Source organism: Onthophagus taurus, chromosome 1, assembly GCF_036711975.1.
Source record: "Onthophagus taurus isolate NC chromosome 1, IU_Otau_3.0, whole genome shotgun sequence".
Classification (NCBI taxonomy): Eukaryota; Metazoa; Arthropoda; class Insecta; order Coleoptera; family Scarabaeidae; genus Onthophagus; species Onthophagus taurus.
The window spans coordinates 29,032,892-29,052,178 of NC_091966.1; the positions used below are offsets into that span (position 1 = coordinate 29,032,892).

General features: G+C 32.7%; 1 protein-coding gene across 1 annotated transcript; it reads right to left on the bottom strand.

Annotated features, from left to right (window-relative positions):
• Positions 1 to 1,447: 1,447 nt before the first annotated feature.
• Positions 1,448 to 19,283, bottom strand: LOC111421874 (maternal embryonic leucine zipper kinase-like). Its single transcript, XM_023055104.2, has 9 exons — positions 18,822 to 19,283; positions 18,570 to 18,752; positions 18,252 to 18,512; positions 17,828 to 18,193; positions 17,484 to 17,766; positions 10,337 to 10,391; positions 7,740 to 7,893; positions 6,845 to 6,948; positions 1,448 to 1,939 (listed from the first exon to the last, which is right to left on the bottom strand). The coding sequence occupies exons 1-9, from the start codon at positions 19,041 to 19,043 to the stop codon at positions 1,639 to 1,641; spliced, it is 1,929 nt and encodes a 642-aa protein (XP_022910872.1). The 5' UTR covers positions 19,044 to 19,283; the 3' UTR covers positions 1,448 to 1,638.
• Between the last annotated feature and the right edge of the window lie 4 nt (positions 19,284 to 19,287).

The window sequence follows — 19,287 nt, forward strand, 5'->3', positions numbered from 1 at the left end:
GAATTTTCTCGTGAAATCGTATAGGTATAAACAATCACTTTTTATTGCGGTATAATTGAATGGCGCTTGTTCATCGATACGTCAATGCAGAGCTTAAAATATAATCACCTTCAGGATAAATATTAATTTGTTCTAGCCAAAGTTTAGTTCTAACAGTGCATTTGAGTCCACTTGCTTGCTGTCTACTTAGTTTCGTCTAGCAACGCAGATTTGGTATATCTGCTATAAAACTTTTTTTGTATATAAAGTTTTATCAAAAGGAATTCCTTTCCTAAACGCTTCACTAACTAAACGACTCTGTTTAAGTATCTGAAGAACAGAGTGGTTCATCACATCCAACACAGAATTATTTAACAACGTGATAGAATAATTTACCTTAATGAAAATGTAATTGAACTAAGTGAGAACACATTCTAAAAGAAAAACAAGAATAGGTACAATCTTCTTATTAAATCTGCACTCATTAATATATTATTTTTTCACAAAAAAAGTGGACTACAACATTTTTTTTAATAATTGTAATATTTTCTAACCAACTGTACAATATCCGGTAAATAAAGTAAAATAGGTTACAATAAATTTACATATAAAATTAAACTGTACATGGAACCTAAAGAAATCAAACGACGGTTTATTAAGGTGATTATTGTCCTAGGTGGTAAATTAAAAAAGAAGTAAAAGTTAAGTACGTAGATTTTAACGTGTTTCGTTTTATTTATTTGGCGAAAAGGAAAAATATAGTCCGAGCAATTATAAAAAAAGAGGGCCACATTAATACAGAACGTCCGTTATTTCCCCGTAACGACCACGTGCTCGCGCTTTCCAACGTAGAATTACGCCTCAATTTTCCCGATTCCGTTAGCGCAATTAAAACGCCGACCGCGCCAGTTATACCTAGTATAGGTACTCGTGTGTGCTAATGCGGGGAAGTTCAATTTAATAGGCAACAAGTTGTCCGGAGCACTTGTTCCGCCCATATGTTATGCGTTACATAGAGCGACCCCGGTTATATAAAAAATACAACAGGTACCTACACGTGTTAACGGCCCAATTTGATTGAACGCGGCGCTCCATCAGGTGTCACGTGACAGGTGGAATTTCCGTGACACGTGCCGCGTAGGGAAACCAACCACCAAGCCCGAAAACCTTTAACCGTCGTTCCCGACCCTTCCAACACTCTTTCCGGCCCTAACAGCTTTCTCTTCTCATTCAATTCCCGGTTATAAAATGTTGGCGTAATTAGGATCGGTAATTAACTGAGACCGTTAATGCAGTTACACGAAGGTAAAGTATAAATTTGAATGAATTAGATGCACCCTGATATCTTCCCTAGAATAAAGATTACAATGAAAGTACAGGTGGTTATGAATATCATTTTGATAAATTAAATAATTATTTAATTATTATTGCCTGGAATTGGGTTAATGGACTTTTTGATGAAAAAAAATTGTATCATATAAATCATTTAATTGCATGCAAATAGAATAATATTTTTTAAACAGATATGTGTAAAGTGTATAATAATAAAATAATAATATTGATACTAATAAATAAAAATACGAATACAAAAGTTAATACATAATTATTTTTGATCCCTTAAAACCCCTTTATTTTATTTATTGTTTCTTGCTTGAATAACTACACAGAAGATTCTTTAGGTTGTCTTAACTCAGTAGCGGTAAGTGCTAAAACTTGCTCGCACACCTTTTTATAACACCAAGCGTCACCTTTAAGCCGTTTTCTTCTTATTCCAATAGTAGCCGGTACCGATGGAACATTCATCCTCTCCATTTCTGAAGATGTCGATTTTATCGGCGTTTTAACAGAACTTACCTTCGATGCCGTTACCATATTCGGCAAATAACAAATTTCTAACTCAAATGAACAACCACCAAATTTAGTAAGTGTATTTGGTTCCATTTTTCCACGAAGTCTAAACCTATAAAAACAAGAAAAAGAATGCATCAAATACAATTTCTTCTCAATGAATTAAAATAATGAGATTTCATAATATAGACATAAAAGTGAGCAAATGTTCCCTGAAAATGAATTCACAACGTTTTAATAAAATTGTTTAAAAGATTAGGACAAATAATAGTCTATGTTGTTTTAGTTTAATTGTAGAGACGATAAAAAGTTCTGTTTTTAGCTAAAAAAAGGGCGCAATTAGTGTTACCTAAACGCTAACATGATCCGTTAACCAACCAAGCTAGTTAATCAAACGGTTAACAGGATGAACGTTTATAAAACCGGGCTATTAAGAAAATAAGCACTACTTAAGTTTTTTTTTAATTTTGTCTTCTTTTAAAACACATTTCAAAATATTCCGTAACAATTTAAAGAATCGTTTATTTCATCGGCTGTTAACGTTTTTGGAGGAAACAATATGGAATACACCGAAATTGCTCCGAACCTTATAATTATTAATCAATTTATTTAATTACCAATTGTTTAGAACCGATTTTGTCGGTTAACTCGATTAACTCCATATGAACTGAAAACCTTCAAACCAACAGAGTGAAAGACATGGAAATTTTATACAATCTCGATCTCAAAGTCGAGTATGCATAAAATGGAATGTATAAGGGAGTTGTAAAAACATCATACAGCTCAATTGAATATAAAGGTAAGATGGTAGAGTATGATCTACCATCTGAAAGAAAGCGTAAACATCGTAGTGGACATGAATAAGTTAATTTAAGAAAATTTTAATACGAAAAAGGGAAATTGTAAATAAAAAGAACTACTTAACCATATGTAAGTATAAGTGCTGTATATGCTGTATAAGTGCTAAGTATATGTGTACTGCAACAATCACCGAAATATTTATATATTATGTCTTCAAAAATGATATTTTATCTTTGTCTTAGATTCCCCTCTTCTGTAATGTCTGATAATTGAAGAAAAAAGTAAATAAAGAATGGAATGAGGACTGGACTGGAGGGGGAAATGAACTACACACTGAGCAAGAATGATGGAAAGAGACTGCTTTTAGAAGCAAGGGACTAAACAAAGTCTGAAAAGGCGAAACGGAGAGTAATTGTAGAAGAAAGAGAACAGAAATTGAAAAAGCGAGGAAGAACTTGGGTAAAGAGGATTTTGTAACGAAGGAGACTTGAAGCGCAAGGCAAAGAACCATACAGAGAAGATTGCAAAGAGTCTGGTACTAAACGAAATAACCTAAACAGAGACTTATAAGAAATGGATTAAGGAGAGCGGACGGAACTGAAGAGAGACCACAATAGCAAAAATTGAACTAGACAAAGACGAGGAAGATTGTAAAAAAGCAGTGGGAACAAAGACTGAAAATAGACTAGATTGAGCAAGACACTGGTAAGAGATATAAGACATTTAAAACAGATTGAAAAGGCAAAAAAGTAACTGGGCAGAAAAGAGGAGGACGAATTGCAAAGGCAATAAAGAAAGCAGATAGTGAAGTGTTGGTCTACTAATAACGATGTTATAATGATTTTGTTTGTAATTCCTTTTCGAATATCGTTATGGGTTATATAACAACCGATGATGGGGTTACTTCAAACATACTATTCTGCTCGGTTGGTTTAATACGTCCCAGTTGTCACGACAAAGATCTTAGACTCTTGGTTATCTTATACTCTACAATCAACATAGTATAGATTTTATTTCATAACATGTTTTCTGCATTATTCTTCATCTATTTCATGTAACATTTGATACTCCTCTTTCAATCGCTGATTGCGATGTATGGTATACAGGGTGATTCACATAAGAACCGTCACAGAGCAGGTATATAGGTATTTACTAATACTCGAATGTTGCTAAATAAATTAATAATCTTAAAATATTTGTCTTTAATATTTCGGCGTCAATAGTAAGTCGGCGAGTGCTAACATGAGGATTTACTGCAACGTTTCCAGTTTTTTTGGGTGCTGGGCTAAAGTTATTATTCTAATATTTACACATCCAAATATTACAATAATTAAATCATTTAGTTTAATTACTTGGCTTGATGCCAATCGATAGAATGACCTAGGAATTTTTGGGAATCGGATTTATACAAATTTTACTTTTACTTATTACGTTTTAAAACAATTCAAAAAGTTAAGTCATTGGAAACGACATTCTGGCAATGTCGAGACATGTATTTTCTTTACCGGCTCTTTTTGTAGTATTAGTACATCAACAAAGTCTCGTTTTTTATGATTTATGCGAGAGCACCTGTATATTATATAATCTAAATATGCTTTAGATTCCAAAAGTAATAAAGATACGATTAAAAAATCAAAGGTAGAAATTGCAAATACACTATTTTACGAAGTTCTTTGTAATGTTGGTAAATAGTACATTAACAGATCAAAGAAAAGTTATTAGTAGAACGTTCCTAGGTTGATTCCTGGGTTGGGTTGGGTTGGGGGCGTTTTTAACGAGTTTTGTCGTCTTCCATTCTTTTTACATGTTTTTCCCAGAATCATCGTCTCTGTCCCACCCATCTTATGTCCTGAATTCTGCATTGTTGCATATACTGCATCATATTCTATCGTGTAGAGTTTTACCTTGTATAGTTCTTAATGTTTTCGTCTCGACTGTTCTCATCATTTATAGAGTCCTGCTTGTATCTGGTCTTGTCGCTGCCACGCATGCTATCATGGGTCTTTTGTCCGTTTTATATATCTTGATTTTGCTTTCGGTGTGGAGGTATTTGTTCTTTTAAACAATGCCTCGCAGGCATCCCGAAATTCAAGGTGCTTTCATTGTTTGTTCTCTCTCTCTCTTCGTTAAAAAGATTTGAAGCGATTCACCTGTTTAACAGTTTACTTATCGGTTCCTTGGATGTTGCATTTGATCTCCTCGGTGTTGATTATTTTGCTTTTGTGTTAAATAAATGTAGTAACATTTAAAAAAATTGGGATATGCAAACATTGATATACCATTATTTTAAAACAAAAAGTATTAAATAGATTAAATCTACTTATTCGATCTTTCAGCTATTTGTTATATTGTCGTGGTCATAATCACAGGAATAGAATAAGCTAATTCTTTTTCAAAACTACTTTCGATATGAACGTTTGGATTATTACCCAGAAACAAAATAAGTAAAGGATAGATTTGCAAAGGATCTTCGAGTAATATTTAATAAGACATATCCACTCAATACCTCGAGAAGTAAGTAATTAAAGATGAGAAAACGATTAGAAATTATCCATATTTTTAATACTGAATTTAATAATACATTAACCGTTTAACAACGCAACCGCGCTTTCTTTAAATGAGTATGAAAAGACTTAAGCGGCGCGACAGCTTATCTTAAAACGTTCCATCAATTGACCACAGCGCTCGAATTGTAGCTTTTGACAAATGCCGAAGATGAAGAAAAAAAAAACATGTTGTCAACAGTAGAAAAATAAAGACAGAGTGGACAATAAAAAATAAAAGTTTAAAATTAGCGGCCCACAATGTACAAGCAGTACATTGTGGCCCAGGAGTGATACCTTAGCAGGGTCAGCCGCCCGGGTAGTGTAGCACAAAGGACGCCACGCGGCAAAAATTTAAAGCTAAAAATTTGGGTGTAGTTGCGTTAACTACTAAATATTTTCTTTCCGCTAGCCTTTTTTATAAATTTACATGAAATATTTATAATTTTCTAACTTATCCTCTTATTATATCGAATGCTGCTGTTGCAATGTTAAAAATCAAATAGGTAATTGCAATGTATATACTTACATCCAGTTATTACAAATCTATTACAAATTCTTAATTAGCAGGCACACCCAATTGGACAACAACGTCCATTCTATAACATTTTTGTATTAATATATGCGGTCTGACGTACCCCAATGCACACTATTGTGATCATTACGGAATTAATTAGTACCTTATTTACACCAAAATAGTTAAACTAAACTAAGCTAAATAAAGTTTGTTTAAATAATCTTAAGTAACTACTTCATTATTTAGGAAACAAATTCAAAAGAATATTACTTCAGCAGTTGCACTGTCGCATAATATGCGGAATATCCAATTAGATGGTGCTCCAGGTTCATAAACCTGATATCAGCAATAGACTTTGGAATGAAATCAAGATATTTGGGTTAGAACCTCAACATTTTTATGTTATACTTACCAAAAATAAATATATCGGAATTTAGTATCATTTCCAGGTTTTCAAAATCAGCAGGGTTTAATTATTTTATATATCAACCAAAAACTAACGTTTTGTATCTATCAGGTTAGTTTGTACGTTAAAAGGTTAAGCGTAGTACCGTATGGTAACATTATACAAGTACAGAACAAGTATTCCGAGTACATAATTTATTAGTGGCGAGACCAATATTTCAACAGGCAATTACTGAGTAAAGCCACGAACCGCGCGAGACATTATTCATTTGCTAATCAGCGTAAAATGGGGGTCAAAAATCATCCATTTGTTACGAGAAGCCAAGACGTCCGCTCGAGTTACAAGAAAATATACACCCAGCGGCACCAAACAAAGAACCTATCAATGCCAAACCACAGAAAATCATTAATAAACTTGTTTTTCTGTACTGTTGTAAAATTTTGGTTGGCCATGGTGAGTATTACCTATTTAACCCGTTTAATAAAATTTAATTTAGCCTTCTTTTAATATACAAGTGTTATTTGACCTAAAAAATACTAATAAGCTTTTATTACCTTGCTATATAAAAAATTATTATCTCTGAAGATGCATTTTTGTCTACCAAATCCTTACCAAATTAAAACATTTAACTTGAAATGTTCTAATATCACGAATTAATAACCAATACTAATAATTTTAACGCCTAGCATATTAAAGTGTTATATTGAATAGAGTAAATTAAATAATTTCCAACAATAATGCTTTACATACCCTTTTCTATGACAATCAATGCCTTTTCTTGCCAACGCTTTCTCCAGCTCATTGATAACAAATTCCGCATCATTGCACTGTGTGGTTGAAACATTGAAGAGGTCCTTAAATAAAATAACAAGAAATAGCTTTAATTAAATAAAAAAATAACAAAACTGAAATAAAGATAAAAAAATTTAAAGCGAAACTAATTTCAGCGATGAAAAATAAAGATTCAAGTCTATTTGAAGAAGGCGTCAAAGTAATCGACACGCGATAACCATTTCAAAGAGATTGCAACAACAGAAACTAAAAGAAATTTACGATTTGAACGGCGGGCTGCGTTGTAGATAACTATAGAAAACGAAGCTAAATAAGAAGGGAGAGACCGTGCGAAACGAGATTAAGGGCAATAGAAGACGCAAATTGAAAATCGCGCAAGACAACAAACGATTCAGAAGGCTCCGTAATCCGAATAGGACGGTCGGTTGAGTGCAACTCACGTTCGAGCACGTTTGTTGTATTTACGAGTCGGTGGCTCCTTAATACACTGGACAGACATCGACCCCATATTTCTCATTATTCGCAACCGCACTCGTACATATCATTACGTCGCGACGACGGTGGTTATTTGCAAGCAATTTCACCGCGGCCCTAACATACTCACAGACGAAGAACTCGACCGGTTAAGATAATAAATCACGCCATTATTTGATTATTTTTACTGTTGTGCTTTAGGAAAAAAACAACCGGTTTAGATATATTTACAATACCCAGCTTCCATCTAATTATCTATTGTAATGTTCATAATCTATTATATTTTGCCTCGAGACTACCATCTTTGAACGTTTAAAGTTTATTAACGAACCTAAATTACATGCAATCATAATTAGACCTTTTAGAACTTTTTACTTACCTTATTTGTTAAAACGATTGGTTGTAAATTTTGAGATGATTCTAAAGTTTTCTTAGGTGTTAATACATTCTTCATTAAATGTATTGATCTCTCAATACTTCCCAAAACTTTTCTCGCCGAACTCGGTGTCTCAGAACAAGTTTTAATTTTCTTACTACAAAATAACATTGTTAATTAACATTACCTTAGAAACACATTTTTTTTATTTAGCTTTAATTTATACACAGATTAAAACCAAACTATAAATTCTGTAACCCTTATTACGCTAGAGGGGGCCTTAATAGAAATGGCGGTAATAAAGTTTAGTACAAGAGGGGTCTTCCGCCCCCTCCCTCAACCGATGTTTACAACAATTAGCAGATGTAAATACGTCGGGCCTATCGAGCATGTAACCGCGTCCCGATTCACCGAACGCGTTGCGTTCCAACCCCACGTTTTACTACCTTGGCAGCAACATAAACACGAACGATTCATGCGCCCCGAGATGGTCTCGTTGAATTTAGCGTGTGTGGAAAACCGATTTGAGCCTAAACAACTACTAGCACATTAAAGTAAATTGGTAAAGTCACGAATACATCTGTAAGACGTACAACAACAAATATAAGTGAGGGATGGTTCACTACAGCAGTCAAGAATAAAATAAAAGAAAGAGGTAAAGCGTATATTAGGACGAAGCGTTTTCCTGGAAGTGAATTATACTGGTCATTTTGTCAAATCACGGAAAGAAGTCAAAAACCTTATTAGAAGGAGCAAGAAGGAACATATGGATAAAAAATTGCAGAATATTGATGGATGCCCGAGAAAGCAGTGGTGTATTATTAAGTATGCCCAGTCGATTGATATAGAAAATAAACGGATTCCTAAGATTGTAAGCAATAAGGGAGACGCAGTGGATCCTATGGAAATTTCTAATGTTCTAAATGATCACTTCACCTTCAGTGTAGACAGGTTGCTTGCGGGTAAACCGGCCGCCAATGTCAGCTTGGATTATGGGATAGATTCCTCAATGTACATTAAGCCTACTGCAGATGAAATTAAGCGTATAATTGATAATATAAAAAACAATGCAACACCAGGCGATGACGGTATAAAACCAAAAGCGGTGAAAGTACTGAAAGGAGTTTTGTCACCTATTCTATCAAGTATTATCAATAGAAATAAAACTTGGTCAATTTCCCGATATCCTAAAGATAGGAAGTGCATAAAAAAGGCTCAAAAACTCTTTCGGACAACTATAGACCAATATCTGTGCTGTCGGTCTTTGCCAAAATATTGGAATCAATTTTAAAAAGTAAACTACTGTCCCATTTGAATACGATTGGTTTCCAAACTTGTGAGCAGCATGGTTTCATAGGCGGTAAAAGCACACAGACTGGTATTATATCATTGTTGGAATTTGTTTATAGAAATCTCAATGAGAGCAAAACCGTTTTGGTTGTTTTCCTGGACTTGTGTAAGGCGTTTAATGTGGTTGACCATGCTATGCTGCTTAGTAAGCTCGAAGCTTTGGGAGTTCAGGGAGCATCACTGAGAGTTTTCAAAAATTATTTAAGAAATTGAAAGCAGAACTCATATAAAGTATGGAGTACCCCAGGGATCTGTCCTCGGTCCTCTGCCTTTTTTAATATATATAAATGATATAACCAATAGTTGTATGCATGGTGCTCTTGCCTTGTATGCGGATGATGCGGCGGGTCTATGTCTTTTCTGATGCTCAGTGTGATCTGGACAATGTTTGCTCTTGGGTAGATGAAAATAATATTCAATTAAACAGCGATAAATGTACATATATGATCTTTAATAAAAAGGCCACTACGAAAAGTCGTGAACTTATAATCTCTGGTGTTAGGTTGAGTGAAGTTACAAATAATAGTACCTATTTGGGCATTGTCTTAGATAACAGATTAACGTTTGAATACCATATAAAATTAATAGAAGAGAAGTTAAATGGTATAAGCTATCATCTAAAAAGTAATGGTCAATATTTCAACAATGAAACGAGATTTTCTATTTATTATGCCTATGCTCACCCTTACTTAAATTATCTTTGCGTTTTTTGCGGTCACGCTCGTAAAAAAAAGATCTTGACAAGCTACAAGTAACACAAAATAAGTTTTTAAAGATTCTCTTTTGTAAACCACATAGGACAAATAGTACATCATTGTATAATGAGTTAAAAGTGCTTAATGTAAAAATAATCTAATGGAAACTGGCATTCATTTTAACCTCAACTGCGATATGCATGCGTATAATACAGGAACTAACCAAAATATTCACATCTTGCCCCTTGCAAGAAACATTGGGAGAAGAACTGTTACAGCAGCAGCAGCGGCGGAGTGGTTTAATGATTTACCACAACGGGTGAAGAATCAGAATAGTCTGGACTCCTTTGCGGGAGAAGCAAGGACTTATTACCTTAATCTTAGGTTAAACTGATTCCGAAATGTTTTTTTTTTGTTGTATATGTATGTATGTATGTAACTTCTTCTTGCGTTCTTGTTATATTTTAGTATTTATATACTTGCTATGGACTCTTACGTCTTTTCGGGAATGAACAATAAATTTAAAAAAAATAAATAAATAGGGCAGAAACTTACCTATCTGGAGTACTCGCAGAAGAAGTAACATCATTCAAAATCTTTTTGGTCGGTACTGAAAAATAAAATTGACATTAAAATTGATACAGTAGACAATTTTTTTCTTAAGATATTAAATGAAAAAGAAACAAAATTAACTTTATTTGTTTTAGTAATCGATTCATCTTGATAGGTAATTGTTTTATAAATTATAACATTTATGAAAATGATAAAAATTAATGAAGTATAAACCGTTTAGGCAATATCCATAATCATTAAACAAAAAATTATGTTCTCGAGAAATTAACATTATATTTCGAAGAATTATTTAATAACGACAAAAATTAAACTCTTATATGAAGCGTTTAACACATAATAATATGAAGAAATGTTTATAATTCACTATTATCTCCTTTTTTTTAAATTGCGTTTGGTGAAAAAAATCTTAATTATTCTCTCGAGGTGTGATTGAAGAGAAAAAGAGAGGGGAAGATGTAGCAGGTGGAAAAGGGGTCTTCGAATGGAACTAAACCCCGCACGATAACTCAGTGCCGGTACGGTGAGCTATGGGTCCGCGGGGACGCGTCGCCCGGCACTTTCTTATTAGTGTTTAGAGGCACTTGCGCCGAGCCGAACTAATTTAAAGAGTTCAGAGTCGTAAAGAAGAAGGTAACGGCCCTTGAAGAACCGGACACTGATATACACTCAGTCGCGGGGTGCCCCGTTTACCTTCGAACCCCGAAATGGGGAAGCTCCTCGCGACAACCCGCTCGCGCTTTCAAAGTTTTAACTGCTTCGGCTCTTCTTGTTGCCGATATATACGACCTCGGCCGAAATGTTTTACGCGAGACCGTCTCGTGACGAACGGGATTTTCAGAGACAAGAGCTCGAACTAACAAGAAACTGCGAAACGACCGTATTCGTTGTCCGGAACTTTAGAATTTCATCAGCAATAGCCAGCAAATAGCGATAAAAGCATTCTTTTTTTTGAAAACACAAAAACTATTTCTCTTGCATGAACCAAAAAAACAGTTTTACTGGTCACACCTAATTTATTTGATATTTTCCTGCACATATAGCAATTAAAACTTTACATCACTATATTTCCTAAATTTACCACTTTGGCAAATTAAACAAACTATTTTTATCTCAAGTAAGCTCAGGTGCTGTCATGATGTTTCTATACACACTTTACTTTTAAGTATGTTACGAATGACAAGGGTTACATTAAATGTGCATTAAGCAATACCTTTCCAGCCGTACCTTGAGAAATAAAATTGATATAATATACATGTCCATTAACTACCAGAAATAAATTGATAAAAACAAAGCAGTAATGTACTTCTTGCCATATCACGTTTTGAGTTCATTTCAAGTCCATCCACATAGTGTTCATGGCAGTTGCTTTAATTTATTCATTTCTAACCAGCAATCAACGGTTGCTACATGATATGTCCAATTGTATTCAATCACAAAATATGATAAATAAATTTCAAAAAAAAATTGCAAGTGAATATTGCATGAAAATATTAAAGTACCTAGCCTCAGTAGTAAAAAAAAATGTTGCTATGGATTCAGAAGGATCCTCCAAGTCATTTCAGTATCCGTCGAGTGGATGAGAAATTTGAATGCGCATGATCCGTGATCAATGATAAAGTGCACGACCCAGAAGTATTTGAACGGAAAATAACATCATAAACATTCAAGTCGCAATGATTAAGAACCCAGAAAAGTCAAGTATGAGCTCAAAGTGATGTCCAGTTACTTCGAGGCATATATGATAACGGTTAATAAAAGATGCATGCGCTCGTCGTGATATTACTGGACTTAATTGTCTGCACTTATCACGAATTCTTTGCCACATATTTTCTGGTGTTGTAGGCACTTCTTGGTTAACACTTCTGTTTTTAATAAAACCCCACAGAAAAAAGCAAGAGATGTTAGGTCGGGAGACCTAGGAGCTCAATTAATGAGACCACCACTCCCTACCTATGCACTTATTTCGATAAAGCTTATTTAGAACTTGCCTTTTATCACGTTAATAATGGGCCGATCTTCCATAACTAACTAAGTTCTTTTTTAGTTGTATCCTAACTAGCAAAGATAAAGCAGCCAACTTGACAGGATTTACAACCAAAAAACAATCCCTTGAGTGTTTGTTTCAATGAATCTTGACCATCATTAATTGTATAAATGGAAAGAATGTATGACCGAATACCAAACCTTGCTGAACCCCGAAAACATTCGCACTCATTTGATGATAATTCGCAATCATTACTCCTACATACAGTGTTTTCCTAAAGTAACGGATAAATTCGTTAAAACCAAGGACAGTAGAATCTAACAGGACTGCTACATCCATTGTTGTGACAACCTGCCCGCAAACTACGTCACACCATTTTCCACGCCCAGCTGTTGTTATGGTCTATGCCTTTGCTGTGTTTTTAGAGGTTATATCCTAGACTTATTCATATTATTTTTGAAGGTTTATGTTTTTAGACGTATTAATGTCTATTATATAACCTCTAAAAACACAGACAGTTACCAGGCGTGGCAAATAGTGTGACGTAGAGTGCGGGCAACCAACCCGTAGTGGACTACAAAAATACAATGGATGTAGCAGTCCTGTTAGATTCTACTGTCCTTGCGTTAAAACAGTTTATGGAAAAATCGCTAAAACGAGTCTAAAGATAAAACTTATTATAACTACGGTTTTCTACTTATAGCCGAGATAAAAAATAAAATGTCATTTTTTGGCTCAACTTTGAACGTTCATAGCTCGAAAACAAAAGAGTTGCAACCCTACGTTTATATTTATACACGTACTACGTCCTATATATGGTTATGAAATAAAAATTACAAAAAATCTTTGACATACCTTTGATGTAACCCATCTTTAAAAACCATGAACACTAATAATAATTGCATGATGATTACGTTAATTTTTAATAACTTACATAAAAAAAATCATACAAAAAATACGAACAAAAATTACACAAAAGTAATATTTTATTCGAAAAAAAAAAACAATTATGTATCAAGCAAAACAATCATAGTTATAATAATTATTATAATATAATTACTAGCAATAGCCAATTAATTTATTTTCACAACAGTCTACGTCAGGAAAACTTCTAATTTACTTCATTGGAATGCGTTCTCACTCCCCTATCTATACAAATAGAACCGGAGTTCCTTATATATATGTATATTGAAAAAATTTCCTTCTGTCGCTTTAAGAGGGTTGAAATCAAGAAAATGTAAGACATCACTAGAATACTAATTTTATCATCAACTATCTCTCAAAATATCAAAGATTTTCATTTGATGTTATAATTTGCATTGCAATCACATTCTAAAGAATTTAACGTATAGCCAACTTCTATAAACTAAGCCTTTGTGGCATTGAAGGATTTGAGGTGAGGTTCCCTAACAAATCGTACAATTGCTATTTTCATCTCCCAGTAAATGGCATCGTTAATAAAATACAAATTAATATAGGTAACAATCATGAGCGGACAGAAATGTTAATTAAACAATATACTTTTTTTAATATCTGTAGCATCTACAAGAGAAACTTTAATATCAGTTGTAAAGTTTTTATAATTATCATGATAATGTCATTATTATAATGTATAAAAAAACATAGTAAAATTTTTTATTTATATAGGTTGTTTCTGTAAATCGTGGCATAATTATAATCACAAACACTAGAGTAAAAATGATGACGATTCGTGTAAAAATTTTTGATCTAAACCAAAATTTTTAATTTTGCTTTTAATTAGCTAAGATATGGGACTTCAATGTTAACATTTTCAAAATGGTTTGTATTAGAAAAATTAAATTTGGCAAACAGTGCAATGGTGTCATAAGAAATCGTTAAAAAAAATATGCAACCGCAGGATTAATGCTACCCAACGTGTTCATAAAGGTTATATCTTTAAAACTTTGTTATTATGTCGTAAACCCTTACATTTTCCAACTGATTCTAAAAGGCTATTTTATATTAAAATTATTTTCATTCTTAGAAATTTTTGATTCGATGCACGTTTTCGAGTTATTCGCAAAAAGATACAACCTCGATATTGAAATGTTTTCATTAATTAATTAATGTGCCTATGAAAACCAATTGTAGGTAAAGCAATCTATAAAATTATAGCCCAATAACGCACAAGCCCAAATGGCAAAATTGTGCAAGCCCGAGTCTCACTCGGGACAAAGTTTATATTTACTGTACCTATATTTTTATAACTTCTGCGCAAAAAATTTATGTATGGTTTAAGAATTTATTAAGGATTTCTTATCAACTATAACAACAAATGATATTTTTTACCAAGTTTTGACAAAAGAAATTTATGTTAAGGGTTTAATAGCCATTTTAACCCCTATAACAGTTTTAGTGAGCAAACTGAAAAATGCGAAAATTGCGAAAAATTTCCCAGCCATAGACAACCTGATAGAAAAACATTTCTAAATATCGATAGACGATTACGTGAGACAGGAAATTTGTGGCAGAGGTCAGTTCGTACACCCGAACTAGAAGAAAACATTTTGGATTTTGTGCAAGCTCGCAGTACTACCAGTACCTACTGTTGATGTCAATAGTTTGGATATTTCGGAATATCGAGTACGTCGATTGTACAAGAATTAAAAATTGCTGATCATCCGTTGCGTGTATAGTTCCATATTATGATGGAAAAATGTGCTATTGATGCTTCGTACTCATCGTAAAAAAATTTTTTTACAGATGAGTCTACCTTTTTAAAATAAGGAACCATTAATTTGAGAAATACTCATAATTGGGCTGAAGAAAATCCACATTTTACGCGGGTTTGTCAATCTCAATTCAGCGTAAACGTTTGGGCTGGAATTGTTGTTGATTTCATTATCGGACCCACACTTAATGGTGTTAGTTATTTCTAATATTTGGAGTAATCTGGGGGAGTTATCACACGATGTTTCATATGAAACAAGACTGCAAATGTAGTATTTATACGATGAAGCGCCACCTCATTGTACTAACACCGTTATCAAGTGGTTATATCAAAACTTTCCAGGTCGTTGGATTGTGCTGGGCGAAGGCCAGAAACCCCTATCATTTGGCCGGCTCGATCGTGAGATCTCATTCCCCTAGATTTTTATGGGTTTGAAAATTTCAAATAAAACCATTTCTTTTTATTTTTTATTTGTATAATATGTACAATTTGTACAATATGTCTACAATATTTTCCGAAAATCTTAAGTCAATCGAAGTAAAACTCAGGAGACAGAGCCTTTGGAAATTCACCTTGTTAGGTTGACCGAGCGACGCAGATCTCACTCCCTTTCTAAGGGTCTAAGTGTCTAAGGCTATTTCAACTATTTAAAATTTATTCTAAATATTTCCTATCCAAGAGTATTATAATATGTTTAGAATATTTTCCTAAAGTTTCAAGTCAATCGGAGTAAAACTCTGGTGATAGAACCTTTGGAAGTTCACCTTGTTAGGCTGAACGAGCGACGCAGATCTCACTCCATTTCTAAACGGGTTTTTCGCAAAACTCAATTTTTGAAATCCATAGACACGATTACTCAGAAACTAATGCATCGATCTTATTGAAATTTTGTACACTTATTAAAAAGTGATTTATTAATTTCAAATAAACCATTTCTGAATAATCCTGTCAATCGCAAGCCACTTTACTTTTAAAAAAAGTCGAAAAATTTTCGAATTGGATTTTCTAAAATATTATCTAAATGTTGCTCTTGTATATGCATAACATTTTTAATATAACTAATTTATTATTAAAAAAAATGAGAAAACCTGCTTTGTTAAACCTCCGAAACCCATGTAACCACTTAATGGGGTCGCGTCAAAGATTAGGTATACATAGATTCGGATATCAACATTAAAGAATGAATTTGCAATGGCCGTTGCAAATTTTTTTTTTTAGCTTATTCGATAGTTTAGCAAAGTTGAAGACTTCCATAATTTTTTATTTTTCAAACTAGGCTTTAGTTTTTCAAAAAAAAAAAATAATGAAAATTTGGAAAAACTTTGGAGATGTCACCGTCGTTTCGCACGCGGTTGGTTGAAATAAAAATCAATAAAAGTGAAACTCGTGCATGAGCGAGATGCCACGAGAATCTTATGCGCTAGAAGAAGAGATCCGAACGATGCACGTTTGTGTCTTCTTCATCTTACACGAAAACTTCGTAAACGTCACCAAAGCTTTTATAGAGGGAATTTTGAATTTTAATATTAATTATTGCAAAAATTAAAGAATTTTGGGATCTGAAAATGTTACCAATCCTTCTATTTTTACATAGTTTATCGATTTTTTGAAAGACGTATTTCTATTCACCCATTATGGCAAAAATTATAGAGTCGTTTACAAAATTTTTTTGACATTTTCTTGCCTACGTGTTAATTTAACACGTCGCTTTCAAACGCGCATTGAAGCAGGCGGACTATTTAAGAAAACTTTTACACGAATCATCATCACTTTTACTCTAGTATTTGTGATAAAATTATGTCAAAATTTACAGAAACACCTGTATAATGGTTTTCCGATTCGGTTACTGTTATAAAAATCTATTTAAAAACTTGCTATTATAAATTAATATCTTTCAGTCTTGCTTTTTGTATTACCAACTTGTTTACCATTTCATTCTTAAAGTTATCTCTCTTGACACTATTAATATCTCACACTTTAGGTACCTTTATCAATCACACTTTGTCTGCTTAACTGATAATATTCTTAAAAACTTCTATAATGTGTTTGCAATACTTTTAATATGTTTCCCAAAATTTAGTTCTCATATTTTGTTATACCACATTTTTCACTTGGTATTCTTTGAAATCACTATTAATGTTTCACTCTCACTTAATCCACGTAATAAAATTATCTGAGACTACTTTAATAGTGATTCTTAGTGCGTCAACACTTCCCTTTTTTTCAAAATAGAGGTTCTATATTTTATTATAACTCATTTTTGTTAACATTTCAATATTGTCATCTCATTTATGCTCAATTTACCTCCACTCAAAAAGAATTTTACTGACTTTCCATTTAGTTCAGTTTAATTTCAATTATACATTAGTTTGTATAGTTAATTAATATGGATATTATTAGCACAGTTTATAACAATAATTTGTAATAATAAAAAATATATAATTAACACTTACTTGGTGAATAATCTCCATCTAAATTAGGACTTCTCAATCTCTTCATTGGTTTTCTCATAATAGTTTCAAATTTAACTTCACCAGCTTTTGCTTTATTCAATTTGAATCCATTTTGATGTGATGCTTTTAATTCTTTTATATCTACATTATCTTTTAAAGGTGTAACATCAGGAGATGTAATAATAACTTTCACATTATTATCGACAGTATTTTCACAAAGTGGTAAATTGGCACTTTTCCTAGTTAATTCTGGTAGGTTTACATGGACTTTTATTGTATCAGCCTAAAATTTAAGTTAATTAAGGTTTCCTATTGAATAGAAAAAAATTAAATTTTATTTTTACCGATTTTACTCTTATAGGTAATTTAGTAGCCATAATATTTAATTTTAAAGGAAGCTTCCTCTTTTTTCTGTCCATTAACAAAAAATATGTTGCCATATCATAATCATATCTCCATCTTTTTAAATGTCTCCACATATCTTCGTTATTAACACCATGATATCTTGCTAAAGCAACCACACATTCTTTATCATAACATTTTATACAATCTGGAGAAGTATCAACAGGGTCTAAGACCCCTAAAGTAATCCAGGGATGTGTTAAAATTTCTTTTACAGTGATTCTCTTTTTTGGATCAACTTGTAACATTTGCCTAATAAATTTACGACTTTCTTGAGACATAAACACTGGTTCCTCATATTTTCCACTCTAAAAAGATATTCATTTTTAGTAAATATTTTAATATGCATTAAAAATATTAAGATACCAAAATTTTTTTGTAAAGGCTATCAATATTTGTATCATCAAAAGGTAAATAACCAGCTAATAATGCATAAAGTAAAACTCCCATAGCCCAAACATCAACAGATTCACCCAAATATTGTTTTCCAAGAACTAATTCAGGTGCAGCATATGTTGGTGAACCACAAGATGTTAATAAAAGGCTTTGTGCTCCTCCTTCTGGTTTTGCACAAAGACCGAAATCTATTAATTTTAAATTTTGATTCCTATCTAATAAAACATTCTCCTAAAAAATTGATTTTTGATATCATTTATTTTTGTTGTACAAAAAAGGATGTATTACTGGTTTGAGATCTCGATGAGCATATCCTAAACTATGTAAATAAGCGACAGCAGAAACAATTTGCTTAAAAAACATCCGGCTCTGCGTTTCAGATAATTTGCTATTCTCAACAATATGATCAAATAATTCGCCACCGGAACAATATTCCATAATAATAAAATAATGCATTGAAGTTTCAATAACCTAAACAAAATAAAATGATATCAACTCCTTAAAATCTTAGCCCTAAATAAGTATTTAAATGTGTCTCACTTGATATAATTTACAAATATGTTGATGAGATAACGTCTTTAAAGCTTGCAATTCTAACTTAACCCTCGGTAATTCATCATTTAAAGCGGCTTTTTCCATTATTTTAATCGCAACTTTCTCGCCAGTTGCAATATGCGTCCCCATTTTAACTTTTGCGAAGCCTCCACATCCTATAGTCTTTTCAACTTCATAAAAACCTTTTAGCGCGGCATAACGAACCATTTTCGCACTCTTTGTTATGATCAATTTGAAAATGTTAGGTTAGATTTTTATATACAAAACATTAACTAATTTAAAAACTATTTAAACACACTTATCTCAAAGTTTTATGATATTTAAGTATTTTATGGTTCAGCTTACATTAAAAAGTATATAATATTTGCTTCTTTATTAGTAAACATAAATTGGCAGTTGGATTATTTAAATTTGAAAAGCGAGGTTATGTCACCACAGACGTCAACCATTC